The following is a 23,011-nucleotide window of genomic DNA, read 5'->3' on the forward strand; positions in this document are numbered from 1 at the left end:
CCTCTCACCCCTAGATGGCGCCTAAATGAAATATTTCCTAATTATTTTTGCAATCCCACTATGACACTTGTAGTGCTAAAAGTACATACATTTCTTAAAAATCTGCACTTCATTAAAAATTCTGAAAAAAATATATATTATATTATAATATACTATGTTACACAAACACACACTGAAGTGCTTGTTTTTAATGATCTGAAATAGAGCCTATACAAGGAAATATACAATAGTTCCTCAGTCTTAAAATGGCACACAAACAGTTCAGGACATAAACATACTGTGACATGAGATTATCGATTTCAGATTATTTATTATCATGACAAAATCTTGCTTATTTGCTGACTAATACCTCTCTCTAGGCATTATCTGTTTAAAAACTTGAACTTCATACCTTTACTCACCCCAGAATCTGAAATCTTTGCCAATGGGTAGATGATTCTGTAATGTGTAACTTGACCTTTTCTCTCTTTTTTTTTTTTCCACCTGGAACTAGGACAATGTTCATCCAGACTTTACTCTAGTAGTTTTTGTAGACTAGGCATTACTAAGCATGTTTATGCATGTTTCATAAATGGGAGCTAAAGCCGTTTCCTCTCACACCATTTAAACAAACAAGAACGGCTGAACTTTTGCATAGCTAAGCGAGTTAGCAAATAAGGGCCATAACCTTCAGATTTGTTTTCTCAAAGATTTAAAATGTTAAGTGAAACATGTATAATATAATTGTTTATTCGTATAATAGTATTCCCAAAGTGAATATTTGTTCAGCGTGGCGTTGCATGGATCTTGAAGGGGTGCGGGGTGCGTGCTACTCCTATCACTCCATCGAGGTCGAGTTTCTCACCCTCTGCGGCTGAAAAGCGAAATTTTCGGAACAGACTGACAAAGAATAAGAAGATTTCCAGTCTAGCAAGCTGCTCCCCCAAACAGACCCTCTTCCCTGTGAGAGATGGAGACGTTAATGTAAATATTCATTCATTCAAATAAGTTCATAATGCGCAGACTGTCGGTTTGACTTTCATTTGCACTACTGTTCAAAAGTTTGGGGTCTGTAAGATTTGTAAATATTTTTTAAATGTTTCTTATGTTTACCATGGCTGCATTTATTTGCTCAAAATACAGTAAAACAGTAACATTGTGAAAAATATTTTCTATTTGAATATATTTTAAAATGTAATTTATTCCTGTGATGGCACTGATGAAAGCTGAATTTTCATTACTCCAGTCTTCAGTCACATGATCCTTCAGTGCTATTTTTTAGGATTGTTTGATGAATAGAAAGTAGAATAGAAAGAAGTTATGTAACATTATGTTTTACTGTCACTTTTGATCAATTTAATGCATCCTTGCTGAATAATGTCAGCAAATAAAAATAATTGCTCTTATGTCCTTTAAAGAATCTTTCTGAGTCCAAACTTTTGAACAGTATTGTGAATGATTCCTAGTGAAGTCCTTTTATGTGTGTTTCTTCTCACTTTACCTGCAGAAAAGGGCATGAACGCATCCCGCCTCACAAACTTGCCCTCTTCGTCTAAAAAGTGCCCAGGATTGAACTTGAAGGGTGTCTCCCATTCATTCTCATCAAAGAGAACAGAGTGCAGTATGGGTAAAATTGCTGTACCCTGGTTGAAACGATGAATAGGAAAGAGTCGGACTTCATGTTTTGACAAATGATCAAATTGGCATTTCAAAGCAAAACATTGTTAAACAGCCACATTAAACTCTGTGATTATATTATATAATTATATGATTTATTATAATGATATCATATTTTCAAAAAGAAGATATGCATGACTTAATGTTAGCTGAATAAAATATCACTCACCTTTGGGATGAAGCACTCTCCAAGGGCTGTGTCTTTATCAGCCACTCGTAAGCCATTCATTGGTATAACATCTCCAAATCTCTGAATCTCATGGATGACAGCTTCAGTGAAGGGCATGTTGGCCTTATCGGCTATACTAGGCTCCCGTGAGCTTCCAATCACTCTGTCTATCTCCTCTTGGACTTTTTCTACAAATACCATATATTCAAATGTCAGTTCCATATGTATTATTACTTATATGAATAGATTGTTTTTTACCTTGTACTTCTGGGTAAGTGATGAGGTATATGAGACCCCAACATAATGTGGTGGATGTAGTTTCAGTCCCGGCCAGAAACAGGTCTAGAACACATGGAACGATGTTCTGTTCATCAAAACCGTCTGCTGTTTCATGTGGCTTCTGGTCAGTGATGGAAGAAGTCAAATAAGTTGCTGTATTCATACAAATACATTTAAGTTTAACAGGCTTGTAGTCATCCTGTCATCTTAATAGTTGTATTACCTCCATCATCTCTATGAGGAAGCTGTCGATGTAGTCCCGAGGCTCTGAGGGGTCTAGTTCGGCCTTGTGTTTGATAACAAACTCCCTTACGAAGGCATTTAATAATTTGTAGTTGCTGAACATGTCATTGTGCTTCCCTGGAAGGTGCTTCATAATGCCTGGAAATGCTTCATAGAGCTGAAAGAAAGAAAAAATGTTTTATCATGGGTCTGTACTAGTGCTGCAAGACCACATTTAAAGATCGATGGATGGATATATTTATCAAAGGCAGTTTTGTTGGTTTTTAGGGTCTTCTTGGAAACTTTATCCTAAAATTTGTCCTTTTTCTAATCTTTAGTCAAAGTATAGCTAAATTAAATTTAAAATTGCGAGAAGTAAACGCGAGATATAAAGTTTAAATCAAAATTCTGACTTGCAACTCTTGAGTTTATAACTCACAATTCTGAATTATTTTAATTCTGAGCCCTTAAAGGGATATAGTAATGGAAAGTTTTGCTTTTTCATTAGAAACTTTGCATTCGCTCGCAAAATCTCTGTTCCCTCTCAATTTTTTGCATTCCCCCGCAAAGAAAACTCGCAAAACTTTGGGGGGAAAAAAAACTCCCTCCCATCTCATATTTTTTCCATCACCATGTCCCTTTAGGGCCTCTATAGAATTTATATCTAAACTCGAAATTGCATGAAAAAAGTCAAAATTGTGAGATATAAATTCGGAATTGTGAGAAATAAAGTCAGAATCGCGAGAATCAAGCTTCCATAAAGGACAATGCATCAGAAAGAAAAAAAATCATTAATTTACCTGCCCCCAAATGGAGCCCTCTAATTGAATGCTTTTAGAAATATATTTTAGCATTGTCCTGAACTGGTGGTCAGTATAATCAAATCTCTGACCGAACACCATTTGGCAGATGATATTGGAAACGGCATTGTTGAACAGGATTGTTGGGTCAAAGGCAGCGCCTGAGAATAACAAAAATGAAATGAGTTCTCATTATTTACCTTGAACAGATGCTGATATGCAAACTTGTACTCGCCATAGTATACCTTCCTTTATTCAAGTATACCTTCCTTTATTCCTTTATATTTACATTCGTATGCATGCACTGGTATTGTGTACCTTTCTGTCTGTCCATCTCGTCCAGCAGGAAGCGGCTCTCCTCGCAGATGGCCAGCTCCATTGTTTTCTTTCCCAAACCAAAGTTCCTCAGCGTTGACAGAGCAAAGCGTCGTTGCTTCTTCCACATCTCGCCATTACTGAAGAAGAGTCCAGCTAGGGACGCGAATAATCAGCATTTAATTATATTCCATAGGGTACAAAATAGGGCCTAAACCTGGTTTGTTTTTTTTGTTGTTTTTTTGTTTACAAATGATCAGTGAAAGTTGGAATGTAAAATTCAGAAAATATTGATTGTCAACCGGGGGGTCAGTCTGAATATTGTTTAGGCTGTGTTGTTTTCTATTCATGAATAGAAATGCTCATTCACTTTATGAGCATTTTTTTATACCCTGTTACCAAGCTTTGGGACATGTTTAGAAACTGTTTAAAATACTAATTTTAATAATATAAATAAACATTGAAAAACATCAAAATTAAATGAGCAAATTAAACTAGATAATTACACTAGAATGGGTTACAGGGTTGCAAATTTAGGAGCTAGCTAGTTTGGGACCATATTTTGGGTTTCAGTTATGGCGAAGCTTTTATTTCCAATAAATTAAAGACAATTTTTAATAATCTGAGTAACAGGGTTGAGTGGTTGAGCTTAATGAATGCAGGCAATCCTACAATTTAGGGGGAAAATTTATTACAAAATGGTCCCAATTCCAAATTATGTAACTTTTTGGGTTTCGCAATTTTTAGGAATGTCACTTTTTTATTTTTATATAGTGGGATTGAAAACAATCCGTCTGTCTTGAATGACAGCAAGACAACAACAAGAGTTGTCCAATATAACAATCAACAATGCTTTTTCCTGAACTCTTGTGATATGTCACAACCATTTAACCTACCACTGCCCGAATAGACTCGTTTTAGCACTGGACTGTCGGGCCGGTCCACAAAGTTTTCAGCTTGAGTCACCAGGGCCTCCTTCACCATTTTATAACCAGTAATGAAGACCACTTTGTCTCTTCCTAATCTCAGACTGAAGATATTGTTGTAGGCATGGCCTAGCTGTGAGGAAAACAATGTTTCAGAAGCTTGAGGCATGTGATTGGAACTAATGCAAATCATTTGGTTCATTAAAGTTGTTTTTCAGCAAACTGCAAGCATAGAAGACATGAACCATATTAATCAATGTTATAGGATTACAGAATTACACCTTTTTAATAAATCCACTTATTTTATTTACAGTTAATTTGAGTTTTGTTATGTTGGTGAGGCTTGTTTGCATGGGTTCATTTTTATATTTTCTTATCAAATATTAATTATTGCTTATATCAGTAAACGTGATATCCACTATCAAATCATCTCTACAGACCATATAGTCCATAATGTGTCAGTAAACAGTTTGTTAATGCTTTTCTAAATATAATAAAACACGTTTTCTTGTGCTATCAACCCAGAAGGCAATATTGTCTGCTCACCTTTGTCAGATATATATGTGGCTCTTTGGAGTCAACATTGAAGACGTTTCCTAGGAGTGGAAGAGAGAAAGGGCTTGGTGGGTAATTCGGTGGGTTTCTGTTCTTCAGGTAGTCTGCCACCAAAAGAAAAACCACTACGACGAGCAATAGTCCCTTAAAATCAAGATACTCGAGAACTGCAGTTAACGCCATGACAGGAAAAGAAGTCAAATGTGAGGTTAGCAGAATATGTTGAACAGGCAGTCTTTGTCCATGTGTTCAGCCAGTCACTCCCCTCACATTTGGCTCAATATAGCTGTAATGTTTTGAATAAAGGGCGAACTCAAAGTTACACAATATCTTGATGGATTAGACCACACCTGTTGTGCGAGAGTCAAATATGTCGGCTAATATGGTCATACGTTTTAATGAGAAGTCTTCCTTAGATTGAGTTATTATCTGCAGCATGAGTGAGAATAGCAATGAGGAGGACTATTGGAGTGTATATGCCTTGCAGGTTCATTTTTAACCAAGGTTGACTTTTGCCATAATGATTGAGTCCTCCCCACACCCACATTCATCCAGTGCTATATTTGCTCTTTTTGAAGGTTGAAGGTTTTGACAGTAAATTTAGGAGCTCGTGTTCATTGCACTTTATTTTACAGATACTCATAATGTATAAAGGTGAATTAATAGTGCACTGCTTTACTCGTTTTCAGAAACCTTGTAGGATTATTTGAATGAGGGACGATATCAGTATAACCTGATAAGCCCAATGACTCAGCACTTTCCATAGATTGAAAGTTTGTAAATCAATCAATAAAGTACACTAATGGTCACTCAGGCAAAGGTTACATGAAGAAGATAAAAATATAGCAAAATCACAAAGATACACACCGCCTTCAATACAGGTAGTCAGTGTAAGCAAAATATAATAATGAATAAAATGATAATGAGTCAGGAAACACAACTGTTGTAAATGTTTTATCAAATTTTTTATCACAAGTGTGTGTGTGTGTGTGTGTGTGTGTGTGTGTGTGTGTGTGTGTGTGTGTGTGTGTGTGTGTGTGTGTGTGTGTGTGTGTGTGTGTGTGTGTGTGTGTGTGTGTGTGTGTGTGTGTGTGTGTGTGTAAAACATTTTTTTTTAGCATTATAACATTGTGTATAACAATAATAACTTATAACTTTCTGCTCCTTAATATTTTTTGTAAACAGTGACATTTTCTCATGAACCATTTTAAATGCCTTTATTGTTACTTAATCAATTTAATGCATCCTTACTGAATACAAGTATTAATTATTTTATTATTATTATTATTATTATTATTTTAACTATTTTAAAATGCATAAGACATAGACATGCATAAGTAATGAGAAGGATGGCAAGCACATATTCATATTGATTTAAAATGTATATATGATTAGAGTTGCTGTAGGAGAGAAAAAAAAAATGCGTAAAGTAAAGATTTTACCAAATGTGGCTGTTTTCAGTCAGAACAAATTCTTTCCATGTGTATACTGGAGGTAAGTTTTTAAGGCCGGAGCACATTTCTTGCGTTTATGCAGATTATAATTGGTGTTAGGCATCAAACTATACTTTAAATGACCTTGTACATTCATTAGTTTATACATGTAAAAGTCCCAGAGTGTAACCATAAATAAAAGGAAGCTGTGGGTGATATTTCTTGCAGATAAGTTGGCGTACTGCAAACACTCCATCCCCACTCCTTCATTTCGTGTGAGCGCAGAGCTTGTATGGCAGAGGTGCTTGTGTGAAGCCCACCTGGCTCTCCAGACTGGGCTCCTCACCAGAAGGAGGGCTGAAACTGAAGGTCTGAAGGAGGATGGTGAGGAAGATGAACAGCTCCATGTGTGCTAGGTACTCTCCTGGACACTGCCTTTTGCCTGTCAATGTATCACAGTTGAACTAATGCACTAAGGCTACTTGTCTGGATTACACTTTTTACATTCTTGTTACAGTTTTTGCAGTCCAAAAATATGTTTTAACAAACAGTTGCGGTTGACTAAGATACAGCAGAAATAAGCAATAGATTAACCATACCTGCTGAGAAGGCAAAAAAGGCTTTTCTCCTGCAGAACTGGCCCTCGGAGTCTAGAAAGTGTCCAGGTTTAAAGGCGTCTGGTGTTTCCCATTCATGTTTGTCATACAGCACTGACGTCAGATTAGTGACCACCACAGTCCCCTTAATTCAGCACAGAAAGAAAAAGAAATTATATATTATATAAATATTTAAACATTAAAAATAACACAGTAATCTGCTTTTACCTTTGGTATCAAGTAGCCACCAAGAGTTGTGTCCTTTCTTGCCATTCTAGACATATTAAGAGGCACAAGGTTTGCTTTCCTGAGAACCTCATGAATGAAAGCGTTGGTGTAAGGCATGTTTGCCTTATCGGACATAGTAGGTGGACGGGAGCCAATCACCTGCTCGATCTCTCCTCTAACCTTCTCTTGTTAAGGAAACATTTTAAGAACATTGTTGAGAAACAACATGCACATTAAGTAGCAAGGCTGTTTCTGTCCTTTATTACTGTTCATGTTAAGAATATAATATTATTGTACTTTGAATGTCAGGGTACTTGATCAGGAACAGCAGAACCCATCGGAGTGTGTTGGTTGTTGTTTCAGTTCCACCCTCAAACAAGTCCACCATGCTCCACACCAGACTGCCAATATTAAACCCTGCCTCGCTGTCATTCTTCCTCTATGGCACAAATTAAGCACAAGAACATGAATAAGCAGTAATTTGCTAAGAAATGAAATTGATTCAAGAACATACTTGGGTAGCCTACATCACCCGTTATTGCTGCAGAACTCTTATTTTATCTTGCCATGTTTTTACCTTCTCAGTTTCTGTCAGGTAGGTATCAATATAATCTCTAGGATTGTCACTGTCCCACTCTGGTCTGTGTTGCTCGACCTTTTCTTTCAGGAAGTTTGATAACTCCTGATAGTTTGAGATTATTGTCTGATGAGGTCCTGGCAACCACTTCATTATACCCGGGAAGGCATCATACAGCTAAAAAAAACATGACATCTTGTTAAAATGATGAGTATTTCCATGGTGAAATTGTATTTTAAGCTTTGATGTTTTGTACCCCTATATTTTAACAAAATATTTCCCTAAATATGAGTGTTTTAACATGCTTTAAGTGCTCTTTTAAATGCATACCGTATCAAAAAGTTGTATTTTCAACAGACTCTACCTGGTTCCACACAGATCCTGTAAGAAACACTGACTCTGCACTCATTTGTAGACGCTTCTGGAAATCAACATCATCATACTCATATCGATGGCCGAACACCAGGTTACCAATAACATTGGCCACTGCATTGTTTATTTTAACCAGGGGGTCAAAAGGGCAGCCTGTGTGTCAGAGTAAAGACATTGATAGAATGATACATATTTATTGAATATTTTGGTATAAGACACTACAGAAAACTTCCGTAAAATTTCGCTTTCATATGTAAGGACCATGGTTTGAAAGTCTCACCTGTGCTAATTTTTGTTCTTAATAAATGAAATGCATGTCAGTGCAACTCTAATTTCCCTGAAAACTGTTATTCTCCATGTTAAAAATAAAGGTTCCAGAAGGGGGATTTGTGATGTAGAATCATTTAGGATTCCCCAAAGAACCTTTAGGTGAACAGTTATTAGAAGAACCATGTTTTTCTTAGAGTAAAAAACGTTTAACGTTTAGCGTTCAATAAAGAACCTTTTTCCATCTTTTGTGCAATGGAAAAATTCCATGGCTGTTAAAGGTTCTTCATGAATCCATGGATGCCAATAAATTACCTTTATATTTAAGAGTGTATATGGGCACTTACCCTGCTCTTCTTTAAAGGCTCCACAAAGGAAGTAACACTCTCGTTGAATATGTTCTTCTAGAGTCTTCCTCCCCTCTCCAAAGTTTTTCAGGTGACTCATGGCAAACTGCTGTTGCTTCCTCCATGAGTAGCCATTGTTAAAGGAGATCCCTTTCTCAAAAAAAAAAAAACATTGGTCTGCTTATTGGTAATGTCATTACTGAGTATAGTATATATAGCTGATGCATACACCTACCTCTGCCTTCATAAAGCGTGTCAAATAAAGGTGAAATAGGGCGGTCAATGAAGTTTTCCCCTTGAGTGATCAAAACCTCCTTAACCATTTTAAACCCAGACACATACACTATTTTATCATATCCATTTCTGAGGCTGAAGATGTTCCCATACTTCTCAATCAGCTGGAAAAGTAATTGGTTTACTATAAACAAGTAGCACATGTGAAAATACAAATATCATGGCAATCTGTATTTACATGATTTACATGAGTTTAACTATATATATATTATATATTAGCCTACATTTATTATATATTAAACCTAAATGTTATTTGATTATTTCAGAGTCTCAATTCAAGAGTGCCTCACCTGGTCCACGGTTTTATAGTTGACATCAGTGAAGACATTTCCTAAGATGGGTAGTGGCCGGGGTCCTGGTGGAAAATTTGCTGGATTTTTATTTCTGATCAAATCTATAAACAGCAGCATTAAACAAATCAAAAACAAGCAGCTTTTAAAATCCAGGCTCTCGTATAAGGAGTATAAAATCATGGCTGAGTCCATGGGCAGCAAACTCTTCTGAAGTAAACTTATTTCAGCCGGACTGTTGTGAATAGGGAGTGTGAGAGAGAGAGGTCACATGCACTTTTTATCTGAAGAAAAAAATGTGGGTCTCAGTCAGCAGCAAGGGAGCATATGAACAGTTTGGGAGCCATTATGCAACTATGTTATGTAATGAATGCCTAAGTTTATACTATAGTTTCCAACAATAACACACCCCCAATCCAACCTCTGTATGAACTATACATTCCAAAAGATTCTTTACCAGGAACAAGTCACAAATAATGACTGAATTATACAGTTGAACTACAGACTGAAGAGATAAGCCACACATGCATGCTGACAGCAGATATGAACATCTGTGCAATCGGTACAGTGTTAAAAGTGTTTTAGTTAGAATGGTTCTTGATGCATAATAGCACATGTACATGAAATTACAAAAACATAATATGTGTAATGTACCATATGAATGCTCATGAGAACTTGCATAGAGCCTTTGTTTCTGAACGATTAAGTAGTTGAGAGGGTTGGGAGAGGTAATAAGACACCCTTGTTTTGCTCTTTCCCTCTTATTCTCTGCAGAAACATTGTGAGATGTATTAAAGGCCTAATATGTGCTGCTCCATTTTCAAAATCGAAGAGGTTTTTAAAAATAAACTTTACTTATCACACTTTTTTTTAACATTGCATAAAATGAATACAATCCATAACATTTTGTTGATTGAACAAACAAACCCATTAAAATGGGACAAAAGAATGTGGACCTCCTGTATACTAGAGAGGCACATTTATCGGACCTATATAAACAAGCACACACACTGAATCTAAAAGAGAGTTTGTCCCTCCTATGTGCAGTCTGTACACTCAAAATGTTTCAGGGTTCAAGAGGAAGAGGCCTCTCATGGGTCTCGGGCCCCAATGTTACGTAATACCTCAGCTGTTGTTTAGTAATGAGTCTGTGACTGAAACTTTCCTTCACTGGGTTATAGTTAAAGTAACTAAAAGAATATTTTTTGTGTGCATCAATTCTATTCATCTATATCTTTTTGTATGAAACAGAGATATGTGACAAACGTTCAACTCAGGTGTAATTTATTTCCATGACAAATAGCACTTCAGTAAATCATTTACAAAGTGCATTAACACACGTATGGATACATGAACATTTATACATAAAAAACAAGTCTGCAATACAACAGTTGACATTTATGTATTTGGCAGATGCTTTTATCTAAAGCGATTAAAGAGGAAAGATCTTTCAGATTTATGAATGAACTACTCAATTTAAAAATCTTCCCGGTCTACTGACATTTGTTATGCATCACAATGCTGATGATAACTTTCGTCAACTCTTCAACAAGCAAATTTACTTAGACAGCGATGCCATAGAAAAATACAGAGCTACAGCAAAAAAGTGCGAACACAAAATTCTAAAGATGGCTAAGCACTTAAGGTTTATACACTTTATCAGTTCAATTCCCTGGGAATTGAACCCATGACCTTGGCATTGCTAGTGTCATGCTCTACTGTTTGCTCTACAGGAATTCTAGCTCTTGTAATGAAAAAATGTGAAGATTATGGTAACATAAACTATAACTTGTGGTGTAGTTACAGTTGATGTTCAGCCAGAAACACATATCAGAAAACATGCTTTATGTCTGATTTTAATGACTTTGTTTTGTTCTAACGTGAGGACACACAAATGCGGAAGGGAGCAGGAGCATATGTGAACCATATCTCGCCCTCCAAACTGGGTTCCTCTCCTGGACATTTGGAGATGGTGAATTGCTGCAGCAAGGAGGCGAAGAACAGGAAGAGCACATTACGAGCCAGCTGCTCTCCCAAACACACTCTCTTACCTGTAAGCAAATGTCATACGGAAAAATTACACTTCATATTGTAGCATTGACAAGAAAAAAAAAACGAACTAGAAGTATGGCATCGCTACTAACCTAGGACAAATTTTCACTATGGTCACTAGCGTGACTGTTACTGGAGCTTTTCCAGCAACAAGCTTTGATGAGTATACAATTATAACGATAAGCCCAAACACTGTTTTAATGTCTGACAATTGCTCACTAAAACGCTCATCACTGTAAGTACCATTGTAAGACTTGAACATTCATCCTAATGAATCAGTTCATCCTAAACATCCTCTCTCAGATGTAGCGTTGTAACGTCAAACAAAAACATCTGACCAATTCGATTCCTTATTCACTATGTTTTTGACGCGGCTCTGTAAATGTATTGTGTTTGTTGAAAAACAGCTTGAGAGTTAATTCATTCATTGAGCCAGAAAAACTACTTTGGTTACTAAATTATATAGGCTACATCATAACATCAGTTAGTTTATTGCCCTCTTAATTCACTTCAATGTAGGTACATCAAGTTTAATTAGTGTGTCGTGTGCTTGTCTTGCTCTTGTGTATTTAATACCATATTAAAAAAATAAATACAAGCATATCACTTTTTGAGAAGTCATATCAGGTGGTGTGTTTACGAAATATTACCTGCTGAAAATGCCATGAAGGCATCTCTCTTCCGAAACTGGCCATTTTCATCCAGGAAGTGTCCTGGGTTAAAGGTGTCTGGGGTTTCCCATTCATTTGGATCATGCAGGACTGAAGACAGGTTTGTTGTCATAGAGGTGCCCTAATAAAGAGAGAATGAAAACTATTGCATTTATGCAGCATCCAGTACAGAAACAATGACTGGTTGTCTTAAGAATTTTATTCCAACATTAGATTATTTTCTATTAAAATACCTAGATATCTATATTTCAACCAAGAATAGAATAGAATAGAATAGAATAAATACCTTAGGTATGAAGTACCCCCCTAGTGTTGTGTCTTTAGCAACTAGTTTAGGGAATCCCAGTGGAACAATATCCCCGAATCTTTGAATCTCATGGATAACAGCATCAGTGTATGGCATATTAACTCTGTCAGCCAAGCAAAGTTGACGTGACTGTCCAATCTCCCTGTCGATCTCTGCCTGGACCTTTTCTGAATGGGAAATACAAGTTAGTCCTAAAGTGGGGCCATTTATGTGCAATATTCTGTAACCAGTAAATAAAAACTGAAACCACACTAACCCTGTATTTCTGGAAATTTGATCATAAAAAGCAGACCCCAGCGTAATGTAGTAGCAGAGGTCTCTGTCCCAGCCTCAATCACATCTAGGCTAGATACCACCAACCCTTCTATGTTAAAACCAGCCTCAGGATCACTCTTTTTCTAGAGGGGGGAGGACGGTAGAGTATTGAATTATTCAAATGGATTATTCAAACTTTTAATAAAAAAATCCCACTTTAGTTACCTTTTCTATCTCAGTCAGGTAGTTGTCTATAAAGTCACGTGGGTTTGAAGGGTCCCAGTCCTCTCTGTGTTTGATGATCTCTCCTCTCAGGAAGTCTGTGATCTTCTTATAGTTGGAAAAAATGGTCTGGTGGGGGCCGGGTAAATATTCCAAGAGCCGAGGACACACATTATACAGCTGTAAGATGATATAGTGGGTGATGAAAATAGATTTTTAAATTATAATTAACTAGGAAGTTAGAATATTAAAGTAGTGTCTAAAGATCCTGTCATGAATCAGTACCTGTGCTCTAAAAGTGCCTGCTAACTGAACACATTCATTGTCAAGACGCAGAATTCTTTGGTAACATTCATCATGATAGTCAAAGCGTTGTCCAAATGTCAAACAAGCAACGATATTTGAGACAGCACCGTGTAAGGTGGCCATAGGGTTGAAAGGTCCTGTTTGGGAGAAAGCATGAATATTTATCAAACTGGCAAATTGTTTTCATTCTTCTTTGCCCCAATGAACAAAAATTCTCCAGTTGATTACATTTAGTCTACCTTTTTCTGCCCTAAAAGCATCACAAAGGTAGACACACTCTTGCTGGATGCTAAGCTCCAGGGCTCTCTTTCCCTCTCCGAAAGTCCGCAAACTGAAGGCAGCAAACTTCCTATGCATCCGCCACAGGTATCCATTACTCATTGTTAAACCTAAAGTTTGATAATTAAGAAATCACCAATTCCATTTGAGAATAAAAATTGGTTTAATTTTAAGCATTATAGTCAGTTTACTTACCAAGTCCCTTATAAGTTTTCTGAAACAGTGGGACATTTGGACGGTCAACGAAACTGTCAATCTGAGTAATGAGGGCCTCCTTTACCATTTTATATCCAGACACGATTATCATTTTATCACTGCCCACTCTTAGGCTGAACACCTTCCCGTAGACATCAGCCAACTGAAATTCAAAAATTCAAATAAAAGAATCATAAGCTCTATCACCTATTGCCTCAATGGTGTACAGTGTCTTTGGGCGGCTTGCTGAGGCAACATCCATTTTAGAATTGTTTGTGATTTGATCTTAGTGACGTAGGAGTCCTCTTGACTCCTAACTTTTCACAGATTTAGGTGAATGCTTTGTGAAATACTCTTAGAGCAAAAATGTAGGAGTCCTAAATTAGGAGTCCATTATTTTTAACATTTTAGTTTCTCCGGCAAGTTATGGCTAGTTCACACTACAGGATTTTAAGCCCGATTTAAGCCCGATTTGCAAGTTAAGCCTGGTTCACACGGCAAGATAATTAGGCCGATTTTAGCCCCGATTCACCCCCTCCGACAATCTTAAGGATGCTCCGATTATCGTAAAATAATCTGATCAGATATTCCTGCCGTGTGTGGTGTGTTAAGACTGCTCTCGTCTACTCGGAAGGACGTCGGGACCGCTCCGATCTCAAATCGGGGATATCCAACATGTTGGATTTTTTTGGCCCGATTTCTCCTCTTGTGTGGTGTCCCCTGGGGACAAACGAGCACGCAGCCTGTGGACTGTGGCGTGTAGCCAATCAGAAAGCGAGGTGATGAGGCGGCGAGGAAGCACCGGGAAACAAAATCAAAACAGCCGGTTTGTTTTTCGGTTAAAAACAAACTACAAACTATCGCCACTGCATCCTCTTCGTCCGCCATGATTGTTTACTCTGAAGTCACGTTTGATCTCGAGGGATTTTGCGAGATTTCCCGTCTGATCTGGGAATGCTTGGGAGTCAAATCGGTTCGTGTGTGATGTGTTGATTTTGCCTTGTTGTGGCCACGCACCACACACTGTACGACCAAAACTGTTAGACCCGTGATTTTTTTAGCGCCGTGTGTGGGGTCTCTCAGGTTTGGAAAATCGGCCGACAATTTTAAAATCGTCCCTTGTGATTGTGAACCAGGCTTTAACGAGCTCGCCGACAGGTCGGGCTGTAATCGCGTGCAAATCTGCGGGTGATCCGCGCTCGCCAATCTTTAAGTGTGAAATACTTAATGACGCATCAAAAACGCTCGCTGACACATCGCCGACGCCAGACAAATATCTAGCATGCCAAATATCTGGAGCTGTCGGCCGACTCGATAGTCTGTGGTGTCACGTGTCGCGACGAGCAACAGCCAATGATCAGCTTGTTATGACATTACAAAAGCCTTTTGTATTTGTAACCATCGTTGCCAAACCACAACAGGCAGCTGCTTTTTCATTATAATGTTTTACTCACCTCCAACTCTCTCTGACAGACAATCCCTGCCGCCCGCGTGTGCGTATATATATATTATTATTATTCTTATTTTATTATTTTATTATTATTATTTTTTTACCGCCAATTTTGTCCCGCCGTCCATTTTCAAATAGACAATGCGCCATTTCCCATTCCACTTCTTGCGCATGTTTTCGTGACAAAATGTGGTTTTGGGACCGGATAGAGTCGTTGGGTGACAGAGTTGTTGTCAGCTCGTGTTGTGTGTAACCCCCTGTTGCAGAACATTTACGTAGTGTCACATAGTGTGAACACCACAACGACTTCAAGACTCCAGAGCAAGTCATGTAGTCTAAACAGCACAGCAATCTGCCGACATTTAAAGTTGTGTAGTGTGAACTAGGCATTAGGAGCTACTTTTTTTCTTTTTTTTTCTTAAATTTTTTACATAGCGTTTCAACTTAGGAATACAAAGAAAACCAAACAATACCAACATAAAAATAAAATAAAATAAAAAATACAAATAAACAGAGGGGGAGGGGGCTAACATAAACTAAGCATAATCACAGATACTACTAATAATGATGTATTATTACAGTAAGAACAATGACAATACACTATTCAGACTTGAGGAAATCCACGAAGGGCTGCCATATGGTTTGGAATTGGCGATGAAATTTGGACTCCAAGGAACGTATCCTCTCCAGTTGTATGACATGAAACAGTTCACCCAACCAAGCTTTGAAACATGGAGAGTCTGAAGATTTCCAGTTTAAAAGTATTGTTTTTTTCGCAAGAGTCATGCCCATCAATAGAGGTCATTGCTGAGAGTTTGGAAGAGTGTTTAATGTCTCAGAAGATCCGAGAATTGCAAGACCACGGTCTGGCTTAATCTCCTTTTGAAAAACTTTTGGGGAAAAAAGTTAGGAGCTACTTTTAGCCTTAAGATTTTTTGTGAATACGACCCCAGGAACATTAATAGTCAAAACATGTTATAAGTACATAAACAAGGACATAAATGAAATCATTCCTAAAAACAAATGTAAATTGACAGACATGCAAATTAAAAACTTATGAATTTAGCTACTACCTTATGCATGGTCCTAAAATCCATCTTAGTGAAGACAGTTCCCAGGAATGGTAGAGGCCAGGGTCCTGGGGGGAAATTGGAAGGATTCTTATTTTTGATAATATCAGCAATGAGCAGAAATACAAAAAATAAAATGATCCAGCTTTTAAAATCAAAGCTGTCAAATAAGATTTGTAAGAACATGGTGGTTGGGGAAATGACAGGTTCCTTTTGCCTTTTTTGAGATTTGTGGTCTGTAAAGTACTTATGTACAAGACTTGGAAGTGTAAACACTGGAGGGGAGGAGTAGAGGGATATTACACAACATCTGAAGGGGTGACTCCAGATTCCAGGAAGGACAGACAATGAGACCCCTATGAACACACACATATATATAACCTTATATGTAAATGTTTTTTTCTGCAACATGCATAGTAATATAAGTTGGCTATTCTTTATCTTTTCCCATTCTTTCATATTCTTTGGTAAATTTTAACATGTACAGTCATCACAAGTTCATTGCAGAGTTCAATCAGTTCTTGAAAAATTATTAACCTGAATCTAGTCACATGCATGTGCATTCTTATGAGCCAGTCTGGGCCCAGTGGGCCTGCCTATCTCTCTGTCTATCTGTTCTGTACTTAGACATAATAAATACATAGACGCCCTATTGGCCGCTGGATCGTATGTCAACGGCGCTGCCATATTGCGTAGGGCAACTTTCCCATAACTCTCATAACGGGAATTGAGAAAAATACCTGCTTCGTGTGCTGCTTGGGGCTGTACAAATCGCCGCACAATTGAAAACAGTCTCGGGGAATTATCTTTCACAAGCAAGACTGAACATTTGTTTCTGATTGTATTTGGTCATTATTTAATTAGTAATAGTAACGTTAGTTGGCCACCAGAGTCAGTCAGACTAAAATAGCTAGCGATAAATAAATTATTGTGTGCAGTGACAGGATGTCCATTTTTAGACATACGCCCGATGCGTAGTTAGCCATACTCAGGGTATTTTATTTTTTATTCAATTTTTTTACAAAATAATGCATTATAACGTAGGACAATAGTATTTAATAGTGCATTGAATGTTGCCGGCTTATATAAAATTATACAGGGATCCAGTGGGAAAATTTAACTTTTAGATAAAGTTTTATGATTTGTTTTGTGTTTTGTGTTTTTTGAAATTTTTATAATTTTTGTCTATATTTTTGTTATATATATATATATATATATATATATATAACAAAATATAGAATTTTTTTTAACTTTAACTAAAAATTAATTAGTATGTATATACATATGCTGTCAAATCGATTAATAGCGAATTATTGTTATTATAATATTATACCGCTTGCGATTATTAGTGCTTTAAAAATACAGAAAGCAGCCTGCCGGTGTGATTTGTATTTTCTGATTTGTTTAATTTTCTCAGTGGCGGCATTGAAAAGCAAAAGAAAAGCTAAAATCGGGTTAAAGACAGAAAATGCTTTTTCCACAATAAGAAAACTTTATTTATTTTAATGTGAAAATTAAATTATATCTCATTATATGGGGGTCTTCATAATTCGTATCCAAGAATAAAAAGCCAAAAACATGACAAGCCTGAGCTTTGACAATTCCTTATTAAAAAATATTTTATAAGTCTAACTATCGGGATTTTAAATGACTAGAGATTGAACTTTTTGTACACCACTTACAAACCACTGAAATCGGTTGACAAATGTAAACGTTGTTTTTGTTTTTATCCAGAAAAACCGCAGCTCACCTGTTTACTTGCATTTGTTTACAGCGCAGTCTCGCCCTCAGCAATATGGCGGACGCGTTGTCGTATCGCAGCAACGTTCCAAAGCGGTCAATAGGGCGTCTATGTATTTATTATGTCTATGGTTCTGCAGCAGAGATATTTGTGACAAATGATTTGCCAAATGAGAAATGGTTCATTGTGATATAAACGTGATATATATATATATATATATATATATATATATATATATATATATATATATATATATATATATATATATATATATATATATATATATGAACATCAAAATAACACTAAATAATTTACACAGGTGTCTATAATATTTTTATTAATACAAGATAGATATGTTGATCTACATTTATACAGTAGTCAACATTTGAAGTGGATCAAAAAAGTCCAAAAACAGATAACACAAGAACGGATATTGTTCAAAATTCATGCATAACTTTGTTGAAAGGTTTTGATCCACTTCAAATGTTGATTACTGTAGGCTACATCAGAACAAATAGCTATTAGCATTAACACATAGTGAATATATTGGTAAAATATTACATCTGTAATATCTTGGTAACCGTTATTAGTAACAAAGAATAACTTACATGTTGGTAGATACAGGTGTCTACGTGTGTGTGTGTGTGTGTGTGTGTGTGTGTGTGTGTGTGTGTTTTAAACAACACTAAAACGTTTTTATTTATTTTTTTTATTCAATATATACTTGTGTTAAAATTCATCTCTGAAGAAACAAATTTTCTTGAGTATGTAGCATTTATATAATTATCATGCAAATGAGTAGATATTACCAGGTAACAGATACTTGTGAACATGCTTCGTTGTTTCTTGTTCAAATTATAGCATATGTAGGCTGTGCTTGGAAAATAATCAGGTTGGGAAAACACTCAAAAACTGAACCTTTCCCCAAGTCATAATGCAAATATAAAAATAGAGTATTATTTGATACATTGCTTTCTATTCATCAATGCATTGAAACAGATATAATGGTAAAAAAAAATGGAAAAAATAAAATATTAGACATATAAGAAACATTATACACTCTAACGTGAGGACACACAAATGCGGAAGGGAGCAGGAGCATATGTGAACCATATCTCGCCCTCCAAACTGGGTTCCTCTCCTGGACATTTGGAGATGGTGAATTGCTGCAGCAGGGAGGTGAAGTATAAGAAGAGCTCCTGACGAGCCAGTTGCTCTCCCAAACACGCTCTCTTACCTGTAAGCAAATGTCATGAGCTGAAGTTAACATTCATAATGTAGCAGGGGCAAAAAATATTTAAAGGTCCCATGACATGCTACTTTTTGTAGGCTTTAATATAGACCTTAGTGGTCCCTAGTACTGTATCTGAAATCTCTTTCCAAAAATTCAGCCTCGGTGCAGAATTATAGCCACTACAAACCAGTCCCAGAATGAGCTTCCTTCAGACAGGCCGTTTCGGTGTCTGTAGCTTTAAATGATAATGAGGAGGAGAAAGGCGGCGCAAGGTGGAGGGTGGGCGTGGCCTTGACCATCTTGCGCAACGATACCATGCATGTTTGTTTATGTTGGATATATTGCAATGGCACGAAGACACGCAGTCGTTCAAGCATTTCAGTTTGACCCAGAATCTGATCCAGATGGAGAAGCTGCAACTCAGCAGCTCCAGCAGGACGTTTCCGAATGGTAAGTTTAAAATATTATGTTTGGATACGGTACTTTATTCGGATGGTTTACAGTTATCATCATATAGCTAACGCGAACCTACTGTTGCCTTTTCATGAGAGATCTGTAACGTCTGTCATTTATCTTATTACAATTACATCAAGCTCTGCGATCTTGAAATGCGGATATCGCGCGCGCCATATTACCAACAGGAAAACGGTTATCCAAATAACAAAGAAGTGTACAACACTCGCGTTACAGTGTGTGTATTCACACATAAACTGCATAGCTCATGTGACAGCCACATTCTACGTGTAACAAGCTAGGTAACCATAAACAGTAAAGCAACACACTTATATATCATTAGTTGACTTACTTGTCCGAGGTGTGTAGCTGAGCCAAAGAGATTGATCCAGACTTTAGTTTCAGACGTTCAGCAAGCCCAGCTTTGTATTGACCCTTCAGTGTTCATTTGTACATCCAATTATTGAGCAATTATTATGCTTTGCTCGCTCAAAAGCCATTATGTCTCTCGTGGACAAACTAAAATCGCGCGTGCGCGTTCCTGTTTCCTAGCTCGTTTTCTCATGGGCGAGAAATATCCTCTGGGCGGGCAAAGCAGAGAAAGGGGAGGTAACATTTCTCCTTGTAACGTCATAAAGAGGGGATTCAAGATCAGCCTGATTGAGCCTCCATTTTCTCAAAGGCAGAGAAAGATAGGAAAAGCTCGATTTATACCGATTGAAATTTCTAGAAACTTGGGGACCATATACAGGCTAGGGGAACTCATATTAATGTTAAAAAACCTCAGAAATTGAAAATTTCATGTCATGGGACCTTTAAAATTTGACCCAAAGTCAATGAAAAGGACTAAATACAAGCATATCACTTTTTGAGAAGTCATATCAGGTGGTGTGTTTACAAAATATTACCTGCTGAAAATGCCATGAAGGCATCTCTCTTCCGAAACTGGCCATTTTCATCCAGGAAGTGTCCTGGGTTAAAGGTGTCTGGGGTTTCCCATTCATTTGGATCATGCAGGACTGAAGACAGGTTTGTTGTCATAGAGGTGCCCTAATAAAGAGAGAATGAAAACTTTACTATTCTAGACACGACTAGACCCCAAAATAGAACAGAATAGAATAGAATAAATACCTTAGGAATGAAGTACCCCCCTAGTGTTGTGTCTTTAACAGCTTGTTTAGGGAATCCCAGGGGAACAACATTCCCAAATCTTTGAATCTCATGGATAACAGCCTCAGTGAATGGCATATTAACTCTGTCAGCCAAGCAAGGTTGACGTGACTGTCCAATCTCCCTGTCGATCTCTGCCTGGACCTTTTCTGAATGAGGAATATAAGTGTTACTTGTATATTGTGTGTTTTCAGACAAACTTATTCATGGTAAGATTCTGGAACTGATGGATTCCCAAGCTAATTACTCTCGCATTGAAAATCAGAAAAGTACACTCACCTTGTATTTCTGGGAACTTGATCATAAAAAGCAGACCCCAGCGCAATGTTGTAGTTGCGGTTTCTGTCCCGGCTTCAATTAGGTCTAGACAAGTCACCACTAACCCTTCTATGTTAAAACCAGCCTCAGGGTCACTCTTTTTCTGGAAAGAGTAGGAATCAACACAAAAAATGTGCAAGAAAACATGCATACACATTAGTTCTTCACAGGCACGGCACTATCTTTTTAAAATAGCGTCTCAGGCTGATCAAATGGCAATATCAAAACAAATGCTTGCAAATTTACCCTCTTTACTCAAAGTATTTCAAAAGCATGATAAAATAAAATCCTACTTTAGTTACTGTACCTTTTCCATCTCAGTCAGGTAGTTGTCTATAAAGTCACGTGGGTTTGAAGGGTCCCAGTCCTCTCTGTGTTTGATGATCTCTCCTCTCAGGAAGTCTGTGATCTTCTTATAGTTGGAAAAAATGGTCTGGTGGGGGCCGGGTAAATATTCCAAGAGCCGAGGACACACATTATACAGCTGTAAGATGATATAGTGGGTGATGAAAATAGATTTTTAATTATAATTAATCAAAGGAAGTGAGAATATTAAAGTGTGGATGCTGTCATGAATCAGTACCTGTGCTCTAGGAGAGCCTGCTAACTGAATGCATTCGGTGTCAAGACGCAGAATTCTTTGGTAACATTCATCATGATAATCAAAACGTTGTCCAAATATCAAGCACGAGATGATATTTGAAACAGCGCTGTTTAAGGTGACCATGGGGTTGAAAGGTGCTATTTGAAAGAAAACACAGTTATGTGTATACATAAGGATATGTCATTATTTGGCAAGTTCTTCCAAATTCATTTAGAATTCAGATGATACCCTTTTCTGCCCTAAAAGCATCACAGAGGTAGACACACTCTTGCTGGATGCTGAGCTCAAGACTTTTCTTCCCCTCTCCAAAGGTCCGCAAATGGGAGACAGCAAACTTCCTATGCATCCGCCACAGGTATCCATTACTCAGTATTGTACCTTCATAATATGAATGAATTAAAGAATTTCAATAACTAAAGAGGTACTGTTTATTAGCAACTAATGTTTTGAATTTCGACTAGTTTACAGTGTTGCCTTTTTAAGCAAAAAAGTCATAATGATCGGTGTACTTACCAAGTCCCTTAAAAGTTTTGTGAAACAGTGGGACATTTGGACGGTCAACGAAACTGTCAATGTGAGTAATGAGGGCCTCCTTTACCATTTTATATCCAGACACAATTATCAATTTATCACTGCCCACTCTTAGACTGAACACCTTCCCGTAGACATCAGCCAACTAAAAAAAAAAATATATATATATATACAGTATATCATAATAATAATAATAATAATAATAATATATATATATATATACATATATACTGTAACTTGTATATAGTACAGTAAACTTGCTAACCTCCACTATTCTTTTAATCAAGAAATAGGGTAAAATAAAAGAAATCCTGTCTAAAATGAATGTCAATCAACATACATGAAATTAAACATTTATGCATTTAATTTAACATAATTTGCTCCTACCTTATCCATGTTCTTAAAATCCATCTCAGTGAAGATATTTCCCAGGAATGGTAAAGGCCAGGGTCCTGGGGGGAACCTGGAAGGATTCCTATATTTGATAATATCTGCAAGAAGCAGTAAAACAAAACTTAATATGATCCAGCTTTTAAAATCAAAGCACTGATACATAAAGTGCAGGATCATGATGTTTAAAAAATGGCACGTTCCCTTTGTCAGAGAATATCAAAGCACTGGAGTTGTCAGTAGCAGTCTGTAAATGCAAATGGTAGTGTAGAAACAGTGCCGTCGATGCAACTGGTGGTGGGACGTCCGCTGCCTGCACCAGGCACCTCCCTTTACACGGCCATTTCACACCCCTGTCGATGTTTGGGACGGCCCTGATGAGAAAGGTATTAGAGTGGAGAGAGATTACAAAAGTCCCTCCAGATTACAGAAAACTG

General features: G+C 37.2%; 2 protein-coding genes across 2 annotated transcripts; both read right to left on the reverse strand.

Moving 5' to 3' along the window:
* Positions 1-173: 173 nt before the first annotated feature.
* Positions 174-9,583, reverse strand: cyp2ad6 (cytochrome P450, family 2, subfamily AD, polypeptide 6). Its single transcript, XM_082147777.1, has 18 exons — positions 9,327-9,583; positions 8,978-9,140; positions 8,743-8,892; positions 8,121-8,281; positions 7,757-7,933; positions 7,477-7,618; positions 7,180-7,364; positions 6,955-7,096; positions 6,625-6,797; positions 4,914-5,171; positions 4,338-4,500; positions 3,445-3,597; positions 3,127-3,287; positions 2,328-2,504; positions 2,084-2,225; positions 1,826-2,013; positions 1,481-1,622; positions 174-940 (listed from the first exon to the last, which is right to left on the reverse strand). Exons 1-18 carry the CDS (start codon positions 9,519-9,521, stop codon positions 765-767), a joined length of 3,048 nt encoding a protein of 1,015 aa, XP_082003903.1. The 5' UTR covers positions 9,522-9,583; the 3' UTR covers positions 174-764.
* A 1,618-nt stretch (positions 9,584-11,201) lies between these two features.
* On the reverse strand, positions 11,202-22,923 carry LOC309482430 (uncharacterized protein; the record flags this gene model as incomplete). Its single annotated transcript, XM_082147778.1, has 18 exons — positions 22,572-22,923; positions 22,167-22,329; positions 21,882-22,031; positions 21,633-21,790; positions 21,357-21,533; positions 21,011-21,152; positions 20,693-20,880; positions 20,470-20,611; positions 18,941-19,111; positions 16,137-16,489; positions 13,614-13,776; positions 13,379-13,528; positions 13,119-13,276; positions 12,837-13,013; positions 12,613-12,754; positions 12,336-12,523; positions 12,029-12,170; positions 11,202-11,377 (listed from the first exon to the last, which is right to left on the reverse strand). Exons 1-18 carry the CDS (start codon positions 22,752-22,754, stop codon positions 11,202-11,204), a joined length of 3,123 nt encoding a protein of 1,040 aa, XP_082003904.1. The 5' UTR covers positions 22,755-22,923.
* Between the last annotated feature and the right edge of the window lie 88 nt (positions 22,924-23,011).

The sequence above is a fragment of the Leuciscus leuciscus genome, assembly GCF_965113295.1.
Source record: "Leuciscus leuciscus genome assembly, chromosome: 19".
NCBI lineage: Eukaryota > Metazoa > Chordata > Actinopteri > Cypriniformes > Leuciscidae > Leuciscus > Leuciscus leuciscus.